At 41.7% G+C, this 22,442-nt stretch overlaps 1 protein-coding gene across 1 annotated transcript; it reads left to right on the forward strand.

Moving 5' to 3' along the window:
* Positions 1 to 853: 853 nt before the first annotated feature.
* On the forward strand, positions 854 to 12,177 carry LOC115164163 (NADPH oxidase activator 1). The gene is made up of 16 exons (XM_029716391.1): positions 854 to 1,119; positions 1,708 to 1,888; positions 1,983 to 2,065; positions 2,442 to 2,550; positions 4,201 to 4,338; positions 4,594 to 4,701; positions 4,950 to 5,009; positions 5,478 to 5,515; positions 5,795 to 5,933; positions 6,962 to 7,033; positions 7,458 to 7,545; positions 7,758 to 7,870; positions 8,912 to 9,072; positions 9,285 to 9,390; positions 9,594 to 9,717; positions 9,831 to 12,177. The coding sequence occupies exons 2-16, from the start codon at positions 1,715 to 1,717 to the stop codon at positions 9,974 to 9,976; spliced, it is 1,659 nt and encodes a 552-aa protein (XP_029572251.1). The 5' UTR covers positions 854 to 1,119; positions 1,708 to 1,714; the 3' UTR covers positions 9,977 to 12,177.
* The last annotated feature ends 10,265 nt before the right edge of the window (positions 12,178 to 22,442 follow it).

Consider the following 22,442-nt stretch of genomic DNA (forward strand, 5'->3'; position numbering starts at 1 on the left):
TTTATCCAGGATTTGTACCATGTCAGCTCAGGGATTTGAACTTGCAACCTTTCGGTTACTAGCCCAACGCTCTAACCACTAGGCTACCCTGCCGCCCCATCATCATCTGCACATCTATCACTCTAGTATTAATGCTAAATTGTCATTATTTTCACCTCTATGGCCCATTTATTGCCTACCTCCCTACTTTTCTACATTTGCACACACTGTACATCAAATCAAATCAAATTTATTTATATAGCCCTTCGTATATCAGCTGAAATCTCAAAGTGCTGTACAGAAACCCAGCCTACATAGATTTTTCTATTTTTCTTTTCTTTTGTGTTATTGACTACGTTTGTTTATGTGTAACTCTGTGTTGTTGTTGTTGTTTGTGTCGCACTGCTTTGCTTTATCTTGGCCAGGTCACAGTTGTAAATGAGAACTTGTTCTCAACTGGCCTACCTGGTTAAATAAAGGTGAAATAAAAATAAAAAAAAGCTATGGGCAGAACCTGTTCTTTATCACAACATAGCTTGTAAAGCAGTTAAGCCAACTGGAAAGGTGAGCGCTTAAAGCAAGCCCCTCCTGTAGACAGGTAAAAACGGAATGTAAATGAATGTGTCCTTGTTTCATAATGAGTGTGTTTTAAAAAAGTGTGAATCAGCCATGACCTAAGTCAACCTCAGTGGGTGTGTGCCTTCCACTGTAGTCTCGCCCTTTGTGAATCAGTAAAACTTTGTTATTGAAGCTATTGTGTACTTGCTATTGTCACTGTCTCCTGGAGTTTGTCCCAAATGGCACGCACCCTAATCTCTATATAATACACTACTTTTGACTTTTGCCCTATGGACCCTGGTCAAGAGTAGTGCTCTATTTAGGGAATAGGGTTCCATTTGAGAAACAGCCCAGGTGCATTCCATGCCCTGTTTGCTTGCTCCCCTCCCCACCCCGGGGAATGCGACTGACTTCCTTGTAGAGCAGGGTTGTGGCTCACTCACTGCTGTCACCAAAGCATGCAGCTCTCACTACCATCTTGAGGGAGATTCAAGGTGCTCAGGTGGAATACTTTACCAGGAACCTATAACTGACCATAGGATTCTCTTCTTGTTTATGTTTTAAGTGTTGGAGGGAGAACCTGTAAGTAACAATTTTTTGGAATATATTTAACAATGATTTAAATACATATTTAAAGGCAAGATATATTTAAGGAAGTCCTTCTAGCTTGCATGTGGTTGATTATTACATGTGAAAGACTGGCATACTCTTTAAAAGTCACCCAATCAAAATCTCCCTGCTGTTTTTGCTGAGTGTGAGCACAGAGCTGGTTGTTGTTGTTTAATGATGAAGATCAGCTAATTATTTTATTTGTTGTGTTATCCCCCCCCCTTCTTATAGGCTACCACAGCAGTTAGTCCAGTTATTACATTGTAGGCCTACATGAAATGTTGAAAATATAAATAACTTTCTTAAATTCTCTGAGTAATCTTGTTATTTTCTTCATTACACTCAGACTTGTCTAGGTTATCGGTTAATTAGGCTGTCTGGGTTTTGAAAAACAACAGAGGCGATATAAACTACAATGGCTCTATATCAATCATTTAAAAATGTGAAAATGGATGTACCAGATTCTCTATAAAATTGCAGTGTATACAATTCTTCTGCTTCCCACTTGTCCTAACTTTTTTGTGGTATAACTTGTCCTTTATATTAAACTTCCTATCACAGGAGGAGGATGTTGTACACAGAGTTTTTGCGGTTGTGGGATGAGGCGGTAAAGGCAGTGGATGCCAGAGACTGGCAGGGAGCCCTGTCTAAACTCAACCAGATCACTGAACCTACCTCCCGGACTCTGTTTCTGACCGCCTCCGCTCACCTCGCCTTGGGGCAGCTGGAACCTGCCATCCAGGTCAGTCTGGAGGAGAGTGATTAATCAATATCTGGAGTGTATGGGTGTGCACGTGTGTGTGTGTCATATTTATCTGTCACCCTGTGTTGCCAAGGCTCTAGACCAGACCATAGCAAAGGATGAGCGACTTGCAGTTGGCTTTTTCCAAAGAGCTGGAGCATTCATGATGGCTAGCAGGTAAGTGATCACTGTACAACATTATGGTTCCTCTTCGGTCTACTGATGTTCTGTCTTTTATTAAAGTAAACAACAGGTTGAGTCTGTACAGTTTTTAGACATTGATTAACCTATGAAGGCAAATTACTGTTTATTCATTCTTTGGATTACAAGAGACATTTAGCTGATGGCCATTATATCCGACATCTCCTTGCTGCTGTGTGTGTGTGTGTGTGTGTGTGTGTGTGTGTGTGTGTGTGTGTGTGTGTGTGTGTGTGTGTGTGTGTGTGTGTGTGTGTGTGTGTGTGTGTGTGTGTGTGTGTGTGTGTGTGTCTGGTGCGTGCCTGCGTGTGTGTGGGTCTGGTGCGTGCCTGCGTGTGTGTGGGTATGTGTGCAGGCTGGAGGAGGCTCTGAATGACTGTATCTCATCTCAGAAACACATGAGAGGGAACATGGTCATTGATTACAAACAGCTGGGGCTACGCTACAAGCTCTACAGTTGGCAGGTACAACAGACTTACACCATGCTCTTAAAAGCGTACACTTGTATCATACTAACACTGTGATCATATAGGTGGACTTGTATCATACTAACACCGTGATCCTATAGGTGGACTTGTATCATACCAACACCATGATCCTATAGGTGGACTTGTATCATACCAACACCATGATCCTATAGGTGGACTTGTATCATACTAACACCATGATCCTATAGGTGGACTTGTATCATACCAACACCATGATCCTATAGGTGGACTTGTATCATACCAACACCATGATCCTATAGGTGGACTTGTATCATACCAACACCATGATCCTATAGGTGGACTTGTATCATACCAACACCATGATCCTATAGGTGGACTTGTATCATACCAACACCATGATCCTATAGGTGGACTTGTATCATACCAACACCATTATCCTATAGGTGGACTTGTATCATACTAACACCATGATCCTATAGGTGGACTTGTATCATACCAACACCATGATCCTATAGGTGGACTTGTAACTTATAGGTGTAGACTTACACCACAGTCTTATAGGTGTACATATAATTACATACTGTATTAGAACTCTAATATAATAGGATCTCTGTGTAGGTGTAGTTTTTACCTTATATGTGTGCACCATGTACCAGTAGTGGAGTAAAGTATGATTAAACAAGATTCTAAATGGATCTATGACAATCCAAATGTATATAGTGTCAGATATAATGGTGTCAGATATTTGAATTAAGTTTGCATCCCAAATGCAACCCTATTCTCTTTAAAGGGCATACATTCTGTTATAATAGGGCTCTTGTCAAAAGAAGTGCACTATATAGGAAATAGGGTGCCATTTGGGATGTACACTGAGAAATTCATGACTGAGAATATCCCCAGTTCCAATATGTCAACACTTTCATTGTGCAGTTCAGAAGCCAGATACACCACCTGGTAGGGATCTTTGACAAAGCCTCAATGAAGGAAGGGGGAAATGTTTCTGAGGTTACACAATATTAAATACCTCTCATAAAAGATAAGACATATTACACATTCCTACCCCATGTACACCTGTGGCTGTGTTTGTCTCAATCTGGGCAACCAACTATGTGTCTGTCTGTCAGGCGAAGGCATTCTTGACATAGGAATTGCATAGGAATTTATTTCCCCAAATCTATCAGCTAGAACAAATGTGTTTATTGTTTTTGGTTTATTAACCACATTTGTGAGACCTTTATTGATTCAAGTTGAATTACGTATTGGCTGTAGCACCCAGACAAATCTATATATTTTTGTTAAGAGATGAGGCGTCCCCTAAGTTTTCAATTGCAGCATAATTTAGCTCTCTCATGGGCTGTTGTTGAGTATTACGTGTCTGTGTGAGCATATGGAGTGTACAACAAAATCAAATCAAACTTTATTTGCCACATGTGCCGAATACAACAGGTGTAGACCTTACCATGAAATGCTTACTTAAGGGCTTGTTATGTTGTGACAAATAAAGTTTGATTTGATTTTGTTATTATGGCACCCTATTCCTATACTGCATTACTTTTGACCAGTGCACATAGGGCTCTGGTTAAAAATAGTGCACTAGATAGGGATTCTAGTGCACTATATAAGGAATAAGGTGCCATTTGTGACAGTTTCTCTATGGTTGTCCAGGTCTTGTATAACACAGCAGCTGCCCACTCTAGACTGGACCAGTTGGACAAAGCCCGGGACATCCTGATCTCAGCCTCCCAGGAGAAAGGAAGAGGGGGGCGAGGAGGGAACATGGAGGTGGCTTTAGACATGATCTCTGTAAGTACACTATCAGAAACATTCACGTAAGACATCGGAATCTCCCCACATAGGACCAGAGGTGGTTTCTCACTGATCAAGTCACATGACCAGGAAAAAGTCCTGGCTATATCCCCACATAATCCTTTGACATTGGCATGATGGTGTGTGGTGTCCTGTCCTACATGGCTACATTTCTCTTTGTGCTGAGATACTCTCTCTCTCTCTCTCTCTCTCTTTGTGTGTGCGCATGCGTGCGTGTGTGTCCATCCCCAGAGGGGAGAGGTGCTGCCTGTCCTTCTGGTGCCAGAGGGGCAGGTGTTCCGCCCCAGGAAACAGGACATAGAACAGCTGGGAGAGAGAGACTTCCTGGGCAAACCAAAGGTACAGTAAATCCACACCTCTCTCTCTCTCTCTCTCTCTCTCTCTCTCTCTCTCTCTCTCTCTCTGTCTGTCTGTCTGTCTGTCTGTCTGTCTGTCTGTCTGTCTGTCTGTCTGTCTGTCTGTCTGTCTGTCTGTCTGTCTGTGTGTGTGTGTGTGTGTGTGTGTGTGTGTGTGTGTGTGTGTGTGTGTGTGTGTGTGTGTCAATTGAATCAGATTTAATCACAGATTGGCCTTTCCTGTGCTTTCAGGTCATTTCCTCTATGATTCCCAATGATGACTTTGGTGGATTTGAACCTCTCAGGGTTCAGGTAAGGCTGAATAATGCTGTTAGAATAGCATTGGAATTACACAGAACCTTCTGTGCATCCCAAATTACACACTATTTCAGGGGTCGGCAACAGTTTTTTTTTTATCCCCTCAAATATTTGAAAAAATACAGTTTTGGGTAAAAAATGACTGTAAAATTACCAGTAGCTCAGCAGAAATCGACTTTATTTTAGGAAATCTGTTCCCGAGTATTCCCACAAATAAGAAAATAGACATACTGTATGTCTCAATGTAATCAAGGTATGAAATTATTATTATTTTCAAATACAATCTCTTTTTGGGATTAGTTGTGGTCAATTTGCAATGTACACATTATTATTATTATTTTCTGCCCCCCAAGCCCCACCCAAAGTAGTGCACTATAAAGGGAATAGGGTACCATTTGGGACACAGCCCAAAGCCCATGCCTTCTGCCTCTCCCTCTGACTGTGACTCTGTCCTCTGAACAGAAACCTGGATACTACGAGCCCAAGGTGGATAGAGTGGAGTAAGTTACATTATTCACACTGATATTTCATTATGTTCCCTAAATGAATGTCATTGGAACAGAAAAATGATCAGGGACATCATAGAAAAAGCTCAGAGCTGATATTTGAATCCAAAGAAGATGTTCATTGTTAATATGGTGGATTGAGTGACATGGTGTCCAAAAGTAAAATTGGGTGTGTTTATTTTGGGTTTTTCACTCTCTGCACTACAAGTGAGAAAAGCATGGTAGTGTGCATGTTTACCCTTTACTTCTAATGGTGTATTTGCCTCCCCATAGGGATTCTCGCTACATGCGTCTGCGTACCCCCTACATATCCGGGGGCCCTGGTCAGCTGACGGTGCCAGGGGGAGCCATGGTGTTTGTCTTCAGTGATATGGAAAGAGATGGACTGGCCACGGTCATACACGATGGACAGGTGAAAGACCCCTGTAACTAGTGGCCGCTACTTCATAGTAGAAGCTAACAATGATGCTTGAATTACAAAGCACTTTGCAATGCAATACTTCCATATTCCACAGGAGGCGCTGCTGCCCACAAGAGCTGTCTGGCAATTGATAGCCTAGCCTATCTATAGCTATATACAGTATTTAACTGGTAGACTATTTATATTACACATTGGAACTTGGACTCCATGCTGTCGGGGCTATCCGTTACATCACTCGTAGGCTTACCAGTGTTCACAGAATGGAGGTTGCTCTCATGAGCGCCGCTGGGTCTCTGGCAGTCATCAGCTTGGTTTTCTGGGAGAGGAGGAGGAGAAGGAGGGACTATCACTAGAGGAACTGTCACTATTCTTGAGGGGAGGAAGAAGAGGAGGAGCAAGGCCACTGTCATTGCCAGGCCAGGGCAGTGAGGGCTCTGTCGGGACTGGGAGGCTGCTAGTGCTAGCTGCTGCATAACTAGGCCTACTAGCATCCACCTGCGATGGTGTTTCGTAATTTGAGGACGAGGTGGTAGCTTTGCTGATGCTTATCTTCAGTAATTTGGCACAAGATAGATTTTTTTTACAGCGTTTTTGTGCACCACTTGGTCTATCTTGCCTTTTGTTTATCCATCTTGAACAACGCACTCACTCTCCACCCGAGTCCGACCTGATTCACTTAACTTTTTTGATATTCGATAGCCAATCAGGTGAGAAGGCCGAGGCGGCCGAGAAATAGGCTAGCTAGATGCATGACAACTATATTGTCTGCCTCACCTACTACCATCTAGACTGGACAACACAAACACTTCGCTTGCTACGTGTGGAAATGAAAAAATGTCAAAATGATTTATAAAACATTTACAAATAAATGAGACAACAGGGACTGCGGGGGTTTCCTCAACGCCAGTGCACCTACTCCTTTTATTGTGGCCTGTCTTCTTTCTGTATGATTGTGTATCTATGCCTTTCAATATTTGATTACCACTCATCTCTCATTTTGAATTTCTTTCTTCCTTTAGAAAGGACTTGTCCCCATGACACTGCTAGACCCAGTGGATGTCAAGAAATACAAAGGCAGAAGAAATATTAAAGTAAGACTTTGTGTTTCTATTATTTTACAAAGACAATGTCTGTTATAGAGGTGAACTAAATGTGCCACTACATTTAGGAGCAGCTTCATTTACACTTTTCAATTTTCAGTTTTAGAGTAATGCTGAACAGAGCTTTTTTTCTTCACTGCACCCCCCCCCCCAGGACTTAGTGGGGAAAAAGTGATGTGTCAGGGAAAAAGTTGCTGTATCACAATGTACTAAAGTTGCATCTGCTTAACGCTTCTAGATGTAGAGGACAGACAGGCCTGTTGAATTCCCTTGGATTTTAACGATGAGGGAGAAAGGTGTCATAAAAGGAATAGCAATTATTAGCCCAGACGATCTGGATAGTTCACTGCTGTAATGGCAAGCACAGAGAGAGATCTGTTACCTTGACTACCCTGTTCTGATGTGTCCTCCACAGAGTATTCCCAGTGGGATCCCCCTCCCACCGGGCCTCAGACCGCCCACTCGCCCGCAGAACCAGCCCGGCCCCATAGCATCTCCTCAGGGTAGGCTCAACTCATTTAACCCCTCTGGCAGAGGACAGGACAAGGGGATAGAGCCAGGCCAGGCCAGCATCCATCTAAACTAAAGCACCTTTTGTTGTTAATTTAATTATGTCATTCTGGCATGCCCATGTACAGTACTACTGGTATAAATTTGATCATTTTGAAAACCTCTTCACTGAGTGTTTTAATGTTGTACTGTAATTCATCTGCAGAGAGCCCAGTTAGACAGGCACCACCACCATCCTATGCCTCTGCCACCCACTCACCAAACAGCTCCACCCCGCTACGCAAGTACACATCCACAGTAGACAGCCCCACTGAACTGGTGAGTAAAGGGCCTGACTTAATCAGTGTTTGTATCTGAGTTTGTAACTGTTAATCACCAGCGAAATAATACATTTAAAGATAAAATGAAGATTACGATAATGCAGTTTTATTCCTCTAAAGGTAGCAGGTGTCCTCAGGTTGTACCGCAGGATATGTACGTGTCTCACAGGATAACTAGAATGGTTATCAGCGTGATTCAAAGAAGGGTCAAGGTTTCAACGTTTATTTGCACAGGAAACAAGAGGTGTAAAACAGTACAGGGAAATTCTTACCTTGAAAGCTATTTCCCAACAAAGCAGTGATGATGAAGATAATAACAGAAATATATATATTTTTTCAAACGCACAACAACTACAATGTGAGTTAAAGAAGCATGAGAATGCAAGTATATACAGGTCAGTGCCAGCACCTTATTCAATGTGCAGGTGTACAGGAGTAATCACTTGACACCCACAAACTATTTTATACTATACTTCCTTCCAGCTGGGTTTACATATACAGTATTCTGATGGAGTTGTGGATAAATAGAAAATCATTTTACGACTCATAAAGCGTTGTAGTGGTGTAATGAGTAGAATGCTGATGATGTGCCCTGATTAAGTCCATAGAATGCCTAGGGGAGGGAGATAAAAAAAATATGTTATTTTATGACTCAGCATGTCAGTGACCTGAATTTGTTTCATAAGAAGAAATTACCTCTTAAAATCTCCCTGATGCCTGTGCCAAAATTTAATGGACTTCTCGTGTGAAGGCTGCTATACTTTCCCATAAGATGCCTGACTGGCTGGCTAGGGGAAAGAGAGGTTTCAGTGAGAGTGTTCTAGACTAGACTAGACTTCTCTCCATTTCTGTCCAGGCAAAAACTGCCAATCCAGTTATACAGTCAGGAGATAAAAAAAAATTCTGAAAGCTTCCTTAGGATCATTCACTCATGTTTGTTTCCTATACAATCATGTAGAAAGTGCTTTTTGTAGAATTTGTTTTACTTTTTTTGGTGCAGATACTTCCCATGCCATACAATTTACATGTTTTCTCACAGGATCCCACTTTACCCCAGGGAGCAGAGGCTGGGTCTGTGGTGGTAAAGGTGCATTACAGATACACCGTGGCTCTGAGTGTCCCTTTAGGCACACCGTACGATGAACTACAGGAGAGAATTGCACACAAATTGGGGCAGCCAGCCTCACACTTGCGCCTCAGGTAACTGCAGACCTGCCAACCCATTTCTGTCACCTTCAATTTTAACAAGTGCTGCTACCGCACTAAAAATATAACCACTCACCCTCATGTGTGCCCACTTTATCCCCTCCTCTCTCTTCCTCTCCCTCTTTGCCACTCTCTCCCCCTCTCTTCCTTTCTCCCATTCCCTCTCCCCTCCTTCCTCTTCCTCTCCTTCTCTCCTCTCCCCCCAGACACAGGCAGCATGGCTCCCAGGTGCTGAAGCCTCTGGATGGGGAGGAGGGGCTCAGGGCCCTGCTGGAGGTGGCAGAGGCAGGCAGAACCACACTGTGGTGCCAGGTGAGATCCACAGGGCTCAGGAAAAAAGTTTTGCAGTATATAGGGAATAGGGTGCCATTTTGGACAAAGACCTATAGTGTATGCCTCTGGAATAATCAATAGTACAATATACTGTATGTAGCACAGGGCCATTTTGAATGTAAATTCATCAATGGATTGTGTGACTAATATACCCGTATGTTCCTCTGCTCTCGCTGTGTCAGACTGAGGACCGCCTGGACAACCGTACCATTCTCTACCAGATGGTGGCACTGTATGACTATGCAGCAGACGGCCCAGAGGACTTGGAGTTCAGTGAGGGAGACTCTATTGACATTCTCAGTGAAGGTAATGGAGCATGAGAAATTATGAAGTCTTGTGCTTTTTAAGTGCACAGTAAGTACGTAACCTCCTGTTCTGACAAATTACTCTATTCCCCCCCCCCTCCCTCTGTCTACCAGTCAACGAGGAGTGGCTGGAGGGACACTGTGCTGGTTACATTGGCATCTTCCCCAGCTGTTTTGCCTATCGGGAAGAAGAGACCCCCACAACCAGGGGTGCAACTTTCACTGGGGACGGGGGGGGTCATGTCCCCCCCACATTCTGAAATTGCATTTTTGCCCCCCCCCAGTTTTATCTTTGCAATGTGATACAAAAAGAGGCAATGGTGTGCTTTAGGACCATGCCTCCGAGTGGTCAGGTAGGCTGTTTGGAGTGTTCAGCCAGCTGGATTTAGGACCGCTTGGATACCACAGAGCGGGCTGACAGGCTGTCTGAAGGCAAAGCTTCTGGGAGGCTGGCTGGACCGGCACGGGAGAGTTGAGCATAGTTCAGTGTGTATGTTAGCTAGCTAGTACTGTAGCTGCCATAATATTAGGCTATCTGTATTACTGGGCAGTCAGTATGCTAAATGTAGTTTGAAGAGAGCAGAGTAGGAGAGACTTTCTCTTGAGCTATATGGAGAAATATGGGTGATCTATTTCTAGGCAATGTAGTAAAGTATTTAGGAAGTACATTTCCTCGGGAAGATAACTGCCCCGTGCTTCTCCGCCCATGCATAGGCTATAGCCTACTCTATTTAATTCAGACCACACGCGCACCTGATCTCACAGGTATGGCTACTGAACTTGAAGCAGCAAGAATTATGACAGCGACACTTCCTACATTTTGCATAGGCCTATAGGATATAGTCTACCATTTACAAAACAGAGACAAATAAATGGATAATCAATACTTATTGAAAATGAAAAGGTTCAACGCTCGCTTAACATAGTAGTCTAACCTATGCGTGTGTTGTGTGCCTTTTCTTTTTTCCTCAATGATTTTAAAACAATATTGCACTTTGACTCACCCTCCACTTCTTTCCATTATCAAAAGCCTATTTACTTAGACACTGTAGTAAACTACAGTCTAATCATAATTTAAGTTAACTACCACGTGATTCTTCGCCCATGTATGCAGCCTACTCTATTTTAACGAGACCACACCTACTAGGCGCACTTGAACACTCACGCCCAACTAGGAGAGGTAGGCTACCTAAATTGAAAACAGCGAATTCTGAGTGTGAATAAATATGTGTTTTTAATACCATAGGTTGGCTAACGCATACAAAGCAGAAAGCGGACCCTTTCCAAATAATCTGTGGGACAACAAAAATATTTCCATCCCAAAGACGTCTGTCTGACCGCCCGCAGCATGAAAGATGCAGACCGCGTCGCAATGATCTCTGTCGCGACCCGCAGGCATTTTTCAGACATGTAGAACAAAAATGTGAGGAAAACCTGGTATAAGCTATTGATGATGATGAATGGACACAGATATGTTTGAATGCCCAGTCATGTTCATATCATCTCAGACATAAATTACTGCAGTTTAAGACCATCCATAGAACGTACTATATGCCAGTGAAACTGAAGGAAAAAAAAGTCTCGTTACTCTGCTGGAGGTGTAAAACAAAAAATGGGACATGTTTGTATATGTTATGATCTTGTGGAGGCTGGCTGAATTCTGGCAAAGAGTATGTTCTCTTATCTCAGCATGTCTATAGATTCTCCCTTCTCTGTTTTTGTTTGCTTGGCAATGTTGATACTGGAGACCGTTGTCTGAAGAAACTGTGTAACCAAGCATTTATAGCAGCTAAGAAAAGGTTGGTTATCCTCCAACAATGTCACAATGGATGGCAGAAATGTCAAGTTTATGTATCACTAAATTTGATTTATTACAAGATTATGAGTATACTGGGCAACTTTCATAGGGTCTGGATGCCTTATATGGAATACAGTACAGGTAAAGGAGTCTGTATTGAAAACATGCCCATGTCAGGGGAGATACCTATTTAGGCAATCCCTAACTGCTGGGCTGCTCAGTCCTGACCCTGGGGGTCTGCTGTCCTGTTGCTTTTCACTCTGGCCTTGGCCTAACACACCCAAAACCAATAAATGAATGTTTCACTAAGATCCTAAAGCTGAGTGGGGTGTGTTGAGTTGGGGCACTGCAGGGTGGTGGACCCCTAGGGACAGGATGGGGCGACCCAGCTATAATGTGTGCAAGTAAAAAGAGCTCTACAGTACTATTAGGCCTATGAGTTTAATTATATGGAGGATTTGCAGTTTCTGTGTGTTAATGTATATTTGAGGTGTATGTGGGGTCCCCCCCTGGGACATTCTTTTAATGATGATATTCTTTTAATAGGGTTGTGGACTGGCAGAAAGATAGAAGCTTGAGTCTGTGTGAATTAAATGTATAAGGGCAGAGGACCTTGTCTGCATCCCAGAGCCCACCTGTTTTGAGCCCCACCTGTTTAGCAAAGAATATATATATACAGTACCAGTTGAAAGTTTGGACACACCTACTCATTCAAGGGTTTTTTCTTTATTTGTACTATTTTTTACATTGTAGAATAATACTGATTACATAAAAACTATGAAATAAAACATATGGAATCATGTAGTAACCAAAAAAGTGTTAAACAAATCAAAATATATTTTAGATTCTTCAAAAGAACCACCCTTTGCCTTGATGACAGCTTTGCACACTCTGGCATTCTCTCAACCAGCTTCATGAGGTAGTCAACTGGAATGCATTTCAATTAACAGGTGTGCCTTATTAAAAGTTAATTTGTGGAATTTATTTCCTTCTTTAATACGTTTGAGCCAATCAGTTGTGTTGTGACAAGGTAGGGGTGGTATACAGAAGATAGCCCTATTTGGTAAAAGACCAAGTCCATATTATGGCAAGAACAGCTCAAATAAGCAAAGAGAAATGACAGTCCATCATTCCTTTAAGACATGAAGGTCAGTCAATGCGGAAAATTAAGAACTTTGAAAGTACAGTCGCAAAAACCTTCAAGCGCTATGATGAAATTGGCTCTCATGAGGACCGCCACAGGAAAGGAAGACCCAGAGTTACCTCTGCTGCAGAGGATAGGTTCATTAGAGTTAACTGCAGCTCAGATTGCAGCCCAAATAAATGCTTCACAGAGTTCAAGAGACACATCTGAACATCAACTGTTCAGAGAAGACTGTGTGAATCAGGCCTTCATGGTCGAATTGCTGCAAAGTAACTACTACTAAAGGACACCAATAATAATAAGAGACTTGCTTGGGCCAAGAAACACGAGCAATAGACATTAGACCGGTGGAAATCTGTCCTTTGGTCTGATGAGTCCAAATTTGAGATTTTTGGTTCAACCGCCGTGTCTTTGTGAGACGCAGAGTAGGTGAACGGATGATCTCACGTGTGGTTCCCACCGTGAAGCATGGAGGAGGACACACTTACTACCACTAAGACACATTTACCAGCATGGCTACCACAGCATTCTGTAGCGATACACAGTGGCGGTTCTAGACCATTTCAACTGGGGGGGCCAAGCTGGGGCCAGTTGTACTGTTAGAGTGGCCAGTTACAGACGTTATTGTTGTCATATCGTTTTCTAAACTGCATTGCAGGCATTAGCAGGCAAAAGACCATGTTCATAATCATCATCGTTGCCACTGTCTAATAACGGATGTAAAAAAAGAACGATAGTAAAAATGAGTTATGTAAAAATGATTTCATACTCCACATTTAGGGGGGCCACAAGGGGGTCCAAAATTGTTGTCACAGGGGCACTGGCCCCCCCCCTGCCCCCCCAGAACCGCTAGTGGCGATACACCATCCCATCTGGTTTGCGCTTAGTGGGGCTATCAATTGTTTTTCAACAGGACAATGACCCAAGAGGCCTCCAGGCTGTGTAAGGGCTATTTGACCAAGAAGGAGAGTGATGGAGTGCTGCATCAAATCAAATTGTATTGGTCACACGTGATTAGCAGATGTTATTGCGGGTGAAGCTAAATGCTTGTGCTTCTAGCTCCGACAGTGCAGTAATATCTAACAAGTAATATCTAGAAAATTACACAACAGATACCCAATACACAAAAATCTAAGTAGGAATGAATTAAGACTATATACATATGGACGAGCGATGTCAGAGCGGAACGGACTAAGATACAGTAGAATAGTATAGAAAAACAGTATACAGTATACATATCAGATGAGTAATGCAAGATATGTAAACATTATTAAGTGACTAAGATACCGTAGAATAGTATAGAACACAGTATATACATATGAGATGAGTAATACCAGATACATAAACATTATTAAAGTGACTAGTCTTCCATTCCTTAAAGTGGGCAATGATTCCTAGTCTATGCCTACAGGCAGCAGCCTCTAATGTGCTAGTGATGGCTGTTTAACAGTCTGATGTTCTTGAGATAGAAGCTGTTTTTCAGTCTCTCGGTCCCAGCTTTGTTGCACCTGTACTGACCTCACCTTCTGGATGATAGCGGGGTGAACAGGCAGTGGCTCGGGTGGTTGATGTCCTTGATGATCTTTTTGGCCTTCCTGTGACATCGGGTGGTGTAGGTGTCCTGGAGTAGGGCTGGGCGATATGGCCAAAATATTATATCACAATATTTAAAAAAAATTGGACGGTATGACGGTATTTTTAGTTTTTGAATAATAAAGGTTTTACGTTTGCTTTATGAGTAGTGAGTGATCCTAGGGTGGCAACATATACATTCTAAGTGATTTCAATTAGTCTTTCTCCATTCTGATTGTTTTATACTGTTCACTTCAACTTCAACCAAAACAAATTTCAGCCCTTTTATCATTTCTGCATTTCCTGCACTCAATTGCAGTGGTGGGAAAAGTACCCAATTGTCATACTTGAGTAAAAGTAAAGATACGTTAATAGAAAATGACTCAAGTAAAAGTCACCCAGTAAAATACTACTTGAGTAAACATCTAAAAGTATTTGGTTTTAAATATACTTAAGTATCAAAAGTAAATGTAATTGATAAAATGTACTTACCGAAATTTCCGGACTATTGAGCGCACCTGAATATAAGCCGCACCCACTGAATTTAATTTAATTTTTTTAACATAAATAAGCCGCAGGTGCCTACCGGTACATTGAAACAAATTAACTTTACACAGGCTTTAACGAAACACGGCTTGTAACAAAAAATAAAAAATTTGCAGTAAGCTTTAGTTGTCTTTTTGCACTGAGTCAATTCCTCACGCTGCTGTTTCCAACGTCTTATCATCGACTCATTAAGACCAAGCTCCCGTGCAGCAGCTCAATTTCCTTTTCCAACAGCCAGATCAATCGCCTTCAACTTGAAAGCTGCATCATATGCATTTCTCCGTGTCTTTGCCATGATGAGGGTGACAAAATGACTACCGTAATCTAAACAGTAAACAAAAAATTGTTTGACCTTAACCCGTTCGGCAATTTCATTGGTCTAATGAAAGCTTCATGCCGCCAAAAAACTGAGCACGTCACAGAATGTGTTTTTTTGGAGAAAAAAAATTTGAAAGCGGGAAAAATCCATATATTAGCCGCGTCATTGTTTAAGCCGCGAGGTTCAAAGCATGGGAAAAAAGTTGCGGCTTATAATCCGGAAATTACGGTAAGTATCAAAAGTAAAAGTATAAATAATTTCAAATTCCTTATATTAATCAAACCAGATGGCACCATTTTCTTATTTTTTTAAAATTTATTTATGGATAACCAGGGGCACACTCCAACACTCAGACATAATTTACAAACAAAGCATTTGTGTTTAGTGAGTCCTCCAGATCAGAGGCAGTAGATGACCAGGAATGTTCTCTTGACAAGTGCGTGAATTGGACCATTTTCCTGTTCTGCTAAGCATTCAAAATGTAACGAGTACTTTTAGGTGTCAGGAAAAATGTATGGAGTAAAAAGTACAGTATTTTCCTTAGGAATGTAGTGAAGTAAAAGTTGTCAAAAATGAAAATAGTAGAGTACAGATATCAAAAAAACTACTTAAGTAGTACCTGAAAATATTTTTACTAAAGTATTTCCACACTGCCATGTAGGGCTGCACGATATGGGCAAATATTCTAGGACTTATTTTTAACCAAATGTTGCAATTGCGATTTGACTTGCGAAAACCATGTTGGAATCATGGAAATAGAATGACTATTCTAATTCTATAGTTAGAATATAGTAGTGGGCACTTTGAATAGTGTAGTTTGAGATGACAACAAATTAAAATGGCAGGGAGGAGTTATTGTGACATGATAGGAACTGAAGTGTTGATAAATGTTTCCTAGGGGACCCTATAGACCCCTCTAGGGACACATTTCAAAAAAATTGACTAGCAACAAATCTAGCGACTTTTTCTGGTGTTATTGGATACTGACGTGAAAGCAAGTATCGTTCTTATTCTTCTCAATGAGCAGCGGGTGCTGCCGTGGGCCCCACCCCGTCCCAAAGCACTCACAGGTGGTTCAGTCCTTACGCAGCAGTCCCTCCCAGCTGCAGTCAGAGCAGGAGATGGTCACCCCTCCGCGTCCAGACTGAAAATGAATCGCACATGCAGGAAGCCGCCGCTGGCTGATCCCGCCCTGGCTTACATTCAGGGCGGGATGTAAATGTAAAATATTCTTTGTCTAAAATAAATCACTGCATTTGACTCTCACAGCCTCAGTCACTTACTCACCTTGTCCACTGTGTGTGTGTGCCTCTCTGTGACATAAGCCAAACATCTAGCTCGCTAGCTCATCATGTCTCCGTCTAAACTGTACACTCAAAAATACAGAAAGGAGTGGGAATCAAACTCTGAATTGAAAGGCTGGTTGAAGCCGTTTATTGGAGATGATACACGGGCATACTGCCTGTATTGTAAGGCTGATTTCTACGCCAAATTTAGTGATGTAAAAAAACACATGACAACTCAAAAACATACTCAGACCTTATAATACTTCCACCCAAAACAAGCTGCCATTTATGGTTAAAAAAAAATGTCTCTGCAAAAAAGGCTGAGGCCTCCATGGCATTAGCTATCGCTGAACACTGTTCCATGCTGGCATGTGATCACATTGGAGAAGCATGTAGAGCTGCTTTCTCAGACTCCACTGCTGCTACCCACTTCAAAGTGCACATAAATGATTAATGGTGTTCTAGCACCATACTTTCTGAAAATGTTGGTCGCAGATGTGGGTGACCAGCCTTTCAGCCTCCTCCTCGGTGAGTCCACGGATGTAAGTGTTTCTAAGTACCTGGGGGTTGTGATAAGGTACTTTAGTGACACCAAGCAGACAGTTGTATCAACATTTCTGGGGCTTGTTGAGTTGGACGGAGGAGATGCCAAATCTTTAGTCCGTGCTGTTGTGGCTTTCCTCGAGAAGTGTTGTCTTAAAAAAGAGAAACTCCTGGGGATAGGGACTGACAATGCCTCTGTTATGACAGGGATTAACAATGGGGTAAAGTGCTGAAGGAGGAGTATGGTATCAAGTATCTGGTGTGCCACTCTCTGCAGCTTGCTCATTTGTAGTTCTAAACATATTTAGGGTGTTTTTTACAATTTTTTTGTCTCACGACGTTATTCCTCTCTCCTACAGAGTCCATCACAATTACATGCACATGGCCAATTATGCAAATTATGTGATGACATCATTTAGCAACTTCTAGCGACTTTTAGGACAGCCAATAGCTACTTTCCTTACTGAGGAGTTGGCAACACTGCCCTATATGCTTTGGCTACATTCCATGTTTTCTCTTAGCTACTTCATGTAGCTAACATATTCTCTTGCTTTGCATATTCCTCTTTGATTTAGAAGATACTGTTGCACAAACAACATGCTGATTTAGGTCTACACCATCACTAGTATTATCAGGCTGTATTAGCTAGCTGCGTTTGCTCTTACGCAGTACATTTATTAGCTAGCTAGCTATTAGCGGCTAACAAATAGCATCTCACAAGATTTAGGGCAACTTGCTTAGAAAAGACAAACTAGCTGTTTGCTGATGTAAGAAACACAAACTAATAGTGCCATTATAGAACGCTAGTGGATTTATATTAAGAAGCAAAGTGAAAACAGCATTGTTGTCATCAACATTGTTGCATGTGCTGCATTGACCATGCAGACTGAACACAAGTGTCTCGTGGTTGAGGAACATCAAATTCCCTTCTTGAGTGACAGGAGGCGTGGCTAGGTCTGTGTGGAAAGTGGCATGGAGAGAAAGAGCAGAGAGAGATGACTCAAGTAGTGAAGTAAACTATAAAAATTGAAATTACACATGGCGTATCACATTTAACAAACCAAAATACCGGTATATAAGGAAAAGTAAAAACCCAAACCGGTCCCTGCATCAATACCAGTATATCATAAAATACGGTATACCGCCCAGTCCTATCCTGGAGGGCCGGTAGTTTGTCCCCGGTAATGCGTTGGGCACCACCCCCTGGAGAGCCTTGCGGTTGCAGGCGGTACAGTTGCCGTACCAGGCGGTGAAACAGCCCGACAGAATGCTTTCAATTGTCCATCTGTAAACATTTGTGAGGGTTTTAGGTGGCAAGCCACATTTCCTTAGCCTCCTAAGGTTGATGAGGCTCTGTTGCTCCTTCTTCACCACACTGTCTGTGTGGGTGATCCATTTCAGTTTGTCAGTGATATGTACGCCAAGGAACTTGAAGCTTTCCACCTTCTCCACTGCAGATAGGGGGGTGCACCCTCTGCTATTTCCTGAAGTCCATGATCATCTCCTTTGTTTTGTTGACGTTGAGTGAGAGGTTGTTTTCCAGGCACCACACTCCCAGAGCCCTCACCTCCTCCCTGTAGACTGTCTCGTCATCGTTGCTAATCAAGCCGACTACTGTTGTGTCGTCTGCAGACTTGATGATTGAGTTGGGAGGCGTGCTTGGCCATGCAGTCATGGGTGAACAGGAAGTACAGGAGGGGGCTGAGCACGTACCCTTGTGAGGTCCCAGTGTTAACGATCAGTGGAGTGGAGATGATGTTTCCTACCTTCACCACCTGTGGGCGGCCCATCAGGAAGTCCAGGACCCAGTTGCAAAGGGCAGGGTTCAGACCCAGGGCCTTGAGCTTGATGATGAGCTTGGAGGGTACTATGCTGTTGAATGCTGAACTATTGTCAATAAACAGCATTCTTACATAGGTATTCCTCTTGTCCAGATGGGATAGGGCAGTGTGCAGAGTGATGGCAATTGCATCGTCTGTGGATCTATTGGGGCGGTAAGCAAATTGAAGTGGGTCTAGGGTGGCTGGTAAGGTGGAGGTGATATGATCCTTGACTAGTTTCTCAAAGCACTTCATGATGACAGAGGTGAGTGCTACGGGGCGATAGTCTTTAAGTTCAGTTAACTTTGCCTTCTTGGGTACAGGAACAATGGTGGCCATCTTGAAGCATGTGGGGACAGCAGACTGGGATAGGGAGAGATTGAGTATGCCCGTAAACACGCCAGCCAGCTGGTCTGTGCATGCTCTGAGGACGCAGCTAGGGATGCCGTCTGGACCGACAGCCTTGCAAGGATTAACACGTTTAAATGTTTTACTCACGTCTGCCGCAGAGAAGGGGAGCCCACAGTCCTTGGTAGCGGGCCACATCAGTGGTGCTGTGTTATCCTCAAAGCGTGTGAAGAATGTGTTTAGCCTGTCCGGAAGCAAGACGTCGGTCTCGGCGACCTGGCTGGTTTTCCTTTTGTAGTCCGTGATTGTCTGTAGTCCCTGTCACATACATATTGTGTCTGAGCCGTTGAATTGCGACTCCACTTTCTCTATACTGACGTTTAGCTTGTTTGATTGTCTTGCAGAGTGAATAACTACACTGTTTATATTCTGCCATATTACCAGTCGCCTTGCCATTGTTAAAATGTGGTGTATCGCGCTTTCAATGCTACCATCTATCCACGGTTTCTGGTTAGGGTAGGTTTAATAGTCACAGCGGGTACTACATCTCCTATACACTTTCTTATGATCTCAGTTACCGTATCCGTGTATGTGTCTAGATTATTTTCGCACACTACCCGGAACATATCCCAGTCCACGTGATCAAAACAATCCTGAAGCATGGATTCTGATTGGTCAGACCAGCGTTGAATAGTACGAAGCATGGGTACTTCCTGTTTAAGTTTCTGCCTATAGGACAGGAGGAGCAAGATGACGTCGTGGTCATATTTGCCGAAAGGAGGGCATGGGAGGGCCTTGTAAGCATCCCGAAAGTTTGAATAGCAATGGTCGAGAGTCTTAGTAGCGCGAGTAGGACAGTCAATATGTTAGTAGAATTTCGGCAGCCTAGTCCTCAGATTTACCGTAATTTCCGGACTATTGAGCGCACCTGAATATAAGCCGCATCCACTGAATTTTAAAAAAAAAGTATTATTTTGAACATAAATAAGCCGCACATGTCTATAAGCCACAGGTGCCTACCGGTACATTGAAACAAATGAACTTTACACAGGCTTTAACGAAACACGGCTTGTAACAAAAAAGAAAATTAGCAGTAAGCTTTACCGGTAGTTGTCTTTTTGTACTGAGTCAATTCCTCATGCTGCTGTTTCCAACGTCTTACCATCGACTCATTAAGACCAAGCTCCAGTGCAGCAGCTCTATTTCCTTTTCCAACAGCCAGATCAATCGCCTTCAACTTGAAAGCTGCATCATATGCATTTCTCCGTGTCTTTGCCATGATGAGGGTGACAAAATGACTACCGTAATCAAAATGATGGGAAGTTTGAGAGCGCTCGATTTAATCTAAACAGTAAACAAAAAAGTTGTTTGACCTTAACCCGTTCGGCAATTTCATTGATCTAATGAAAAAAAAAAACTGAGCACGTCATAGAATGTTTTTTTGGAAGAAAAAAAATTGAAAGCGGGAAAAATCCATATATTAGCCGCGTCATTGTTTAAGCTGCGAGGTTCAAAGCCTGGGAAAAAAGTTGTGGCTTATAGTCCGGAATTTACGGTACTTTGTTAAAATCCCAAGCTACAATAAATGCAGCCTCAGGATATGTGGTTTCCAGTTAAGCATTAATCCCTTGAATGAGTAGGTGAGTCCAAACTTTTGACTGGTACTGTATAGATCGCAAGTAAATGCCTTGGATGGCGAGTTGATGCAATTCCAAGTCTGGAAACCCTCAGACTTAGGAAGTAATGAAACTTTCCTTTTTATTCTATGAATTTTATTTGCCCATAAAAAGATGGTTATGACCAAGTATACCTTTTTAAATAATGTCTTTGTAGGGTAATTTGTATTACCGAGAATAAATATATAAACTTTGGGAGCCATGCCATTCTGAAGAGGTTTATTCTACCTGAAAGTTTTATGGGAAGATTGTTTGATTTAATTAGATCTGCGTTCATATTGTTAAGTAATGGTTTAAGTTATCTTAAAAGGATTACTGTAGATCATGAGTTATTCTTTTTCCTATTGCCATTATTTGTATATTTCTTTCACTTAAATTTTATATCCTGAGATTTGAGAGTATTCAGATTTTATTTTTAAGGGCGGCATTGAGATTTAAATATTGGTTAGGTCTATTAGGAGATCATCTGCAAATAAGTTTAATTTATATTCATGTTTACCAATACTGTTACGTTTGGGTCCTGTCTAATTCTTTCTTGAATCAAGCGGTTCAAGTGCCAGTGAAAACAGGAGAGAGGATATCCCTGTCTTGTGCCCTTTTCTAAAGCAATTTCATCAGATCATGCATTATGTGTATATTTTTGCTTTAGGATATTTATATAATATTTTCATGAAATGTATTATTTTAGCTGGAAAGTTGAAAGCTTCCAAAGCGTTGAATAGAAAAGGCTATTAATCGTCGGCATCATCAGCCATTATTGATAAATCTTGTTTTTTAGTGTATTGTATTAAACTAAAAACATGTTCTTGTATTTGTTAGTGACTATTTCTATTGCTTATGAGCTTTGTTATTATGTTATTGTCACAATTTAATCAATAAGGGGACTCTCCCAACTACAAAAGACTACTCCTTTTTTCTCAAAGTAAGAAAAGCTATTCAAGAATTAATTTTTATTTCCAAAAATTCACGACATAGTGATATCGGATTATTCTCCGGTATCATACTTAATTACACAAATTACAGATTATCATACGCCTTAAAAGCATCCCAAATGATACTGGGGTCGGCTTCTCTGTCCTCTATGTCTACATTTGTATTGGTAAATGTTTTTATTTTTTCATTTACGTATTTCATACATTTTGGGTCTTGAAGATGTGCTCTGTTCACTCTCCATATTCTGTCGCCAAGTGTATTTTCTGTTGTTGTAATTAAGCATGATACCGGAGAATGATCCGATAATATACTTCGCTTTTAGTGTATTACAAACTCAAATATATGAAGTGCAAACAACTAACTGGATCTCAAAAATTCCTTTCATTCAACTTAAATTTTATCAGGTACAGAACAGTTTTTTTTTTGTTTGACCTGCTTAAAAATCCTAAAGTCCCAGAACTAATGTTATACGTTTGATATACTTAATGTAATCAGTTACAGAACTAATATTGTACGTATCGTAATTGATATTCTGTTTTATCTACAAATGTTTTTTGCTCAGTTACTTATGGTACTCAGGTTAGTAAAATGTATTTAAATTGGGTTCCTACTACTCAAATATATACTCACAACTATACTTAAAAAGCTGATGCAAATCGTTACCTCAATATCCTTGGGATAATTTACTAAAAATGATTATTTCTATACAAGGGAATATGCAAAAAGAAACAACAGTGTTCA

Source organism: Salmo trutta, chromosome 27 (genome assembly GCF_901001165.1).
Source record: "Salmo trutta chromosome 27, fSalTru1.1, whole genome shotgun sequence".
NCBI classification, from domain to species: Eukaryota; Metazoa; Chordata; class Actinopteri; order Salmoniformes; family Salmonidae; genus Salmo; species Salmo trutta.

Excerpts from the sequence above, each read along its gene's own strand:
- LOC115164163 (XM_029716391.1), top strand. The coding sequence starts at position 1,715 with ATGTTGTACACAGAGTTTTTGCGGTTGTGGGATGAGGCGGTAAAGGCA. Across the intron at positions 2,066-2,441 it reads GCATTCATGATGGCTAGCAG|GCTGGAGGAGGCTCTGAATG; the intron begins GTAAGTGATCAC and ends GTATGTGTGCAG. Across the intron at positions 7,034-7,457 it reads AAGGCAGAAGAAATATTAAA|AGTATTCCCAGTGGGATCCC; the intron begins GTAAGACTTTGT and ends TGTCCTCCACAG.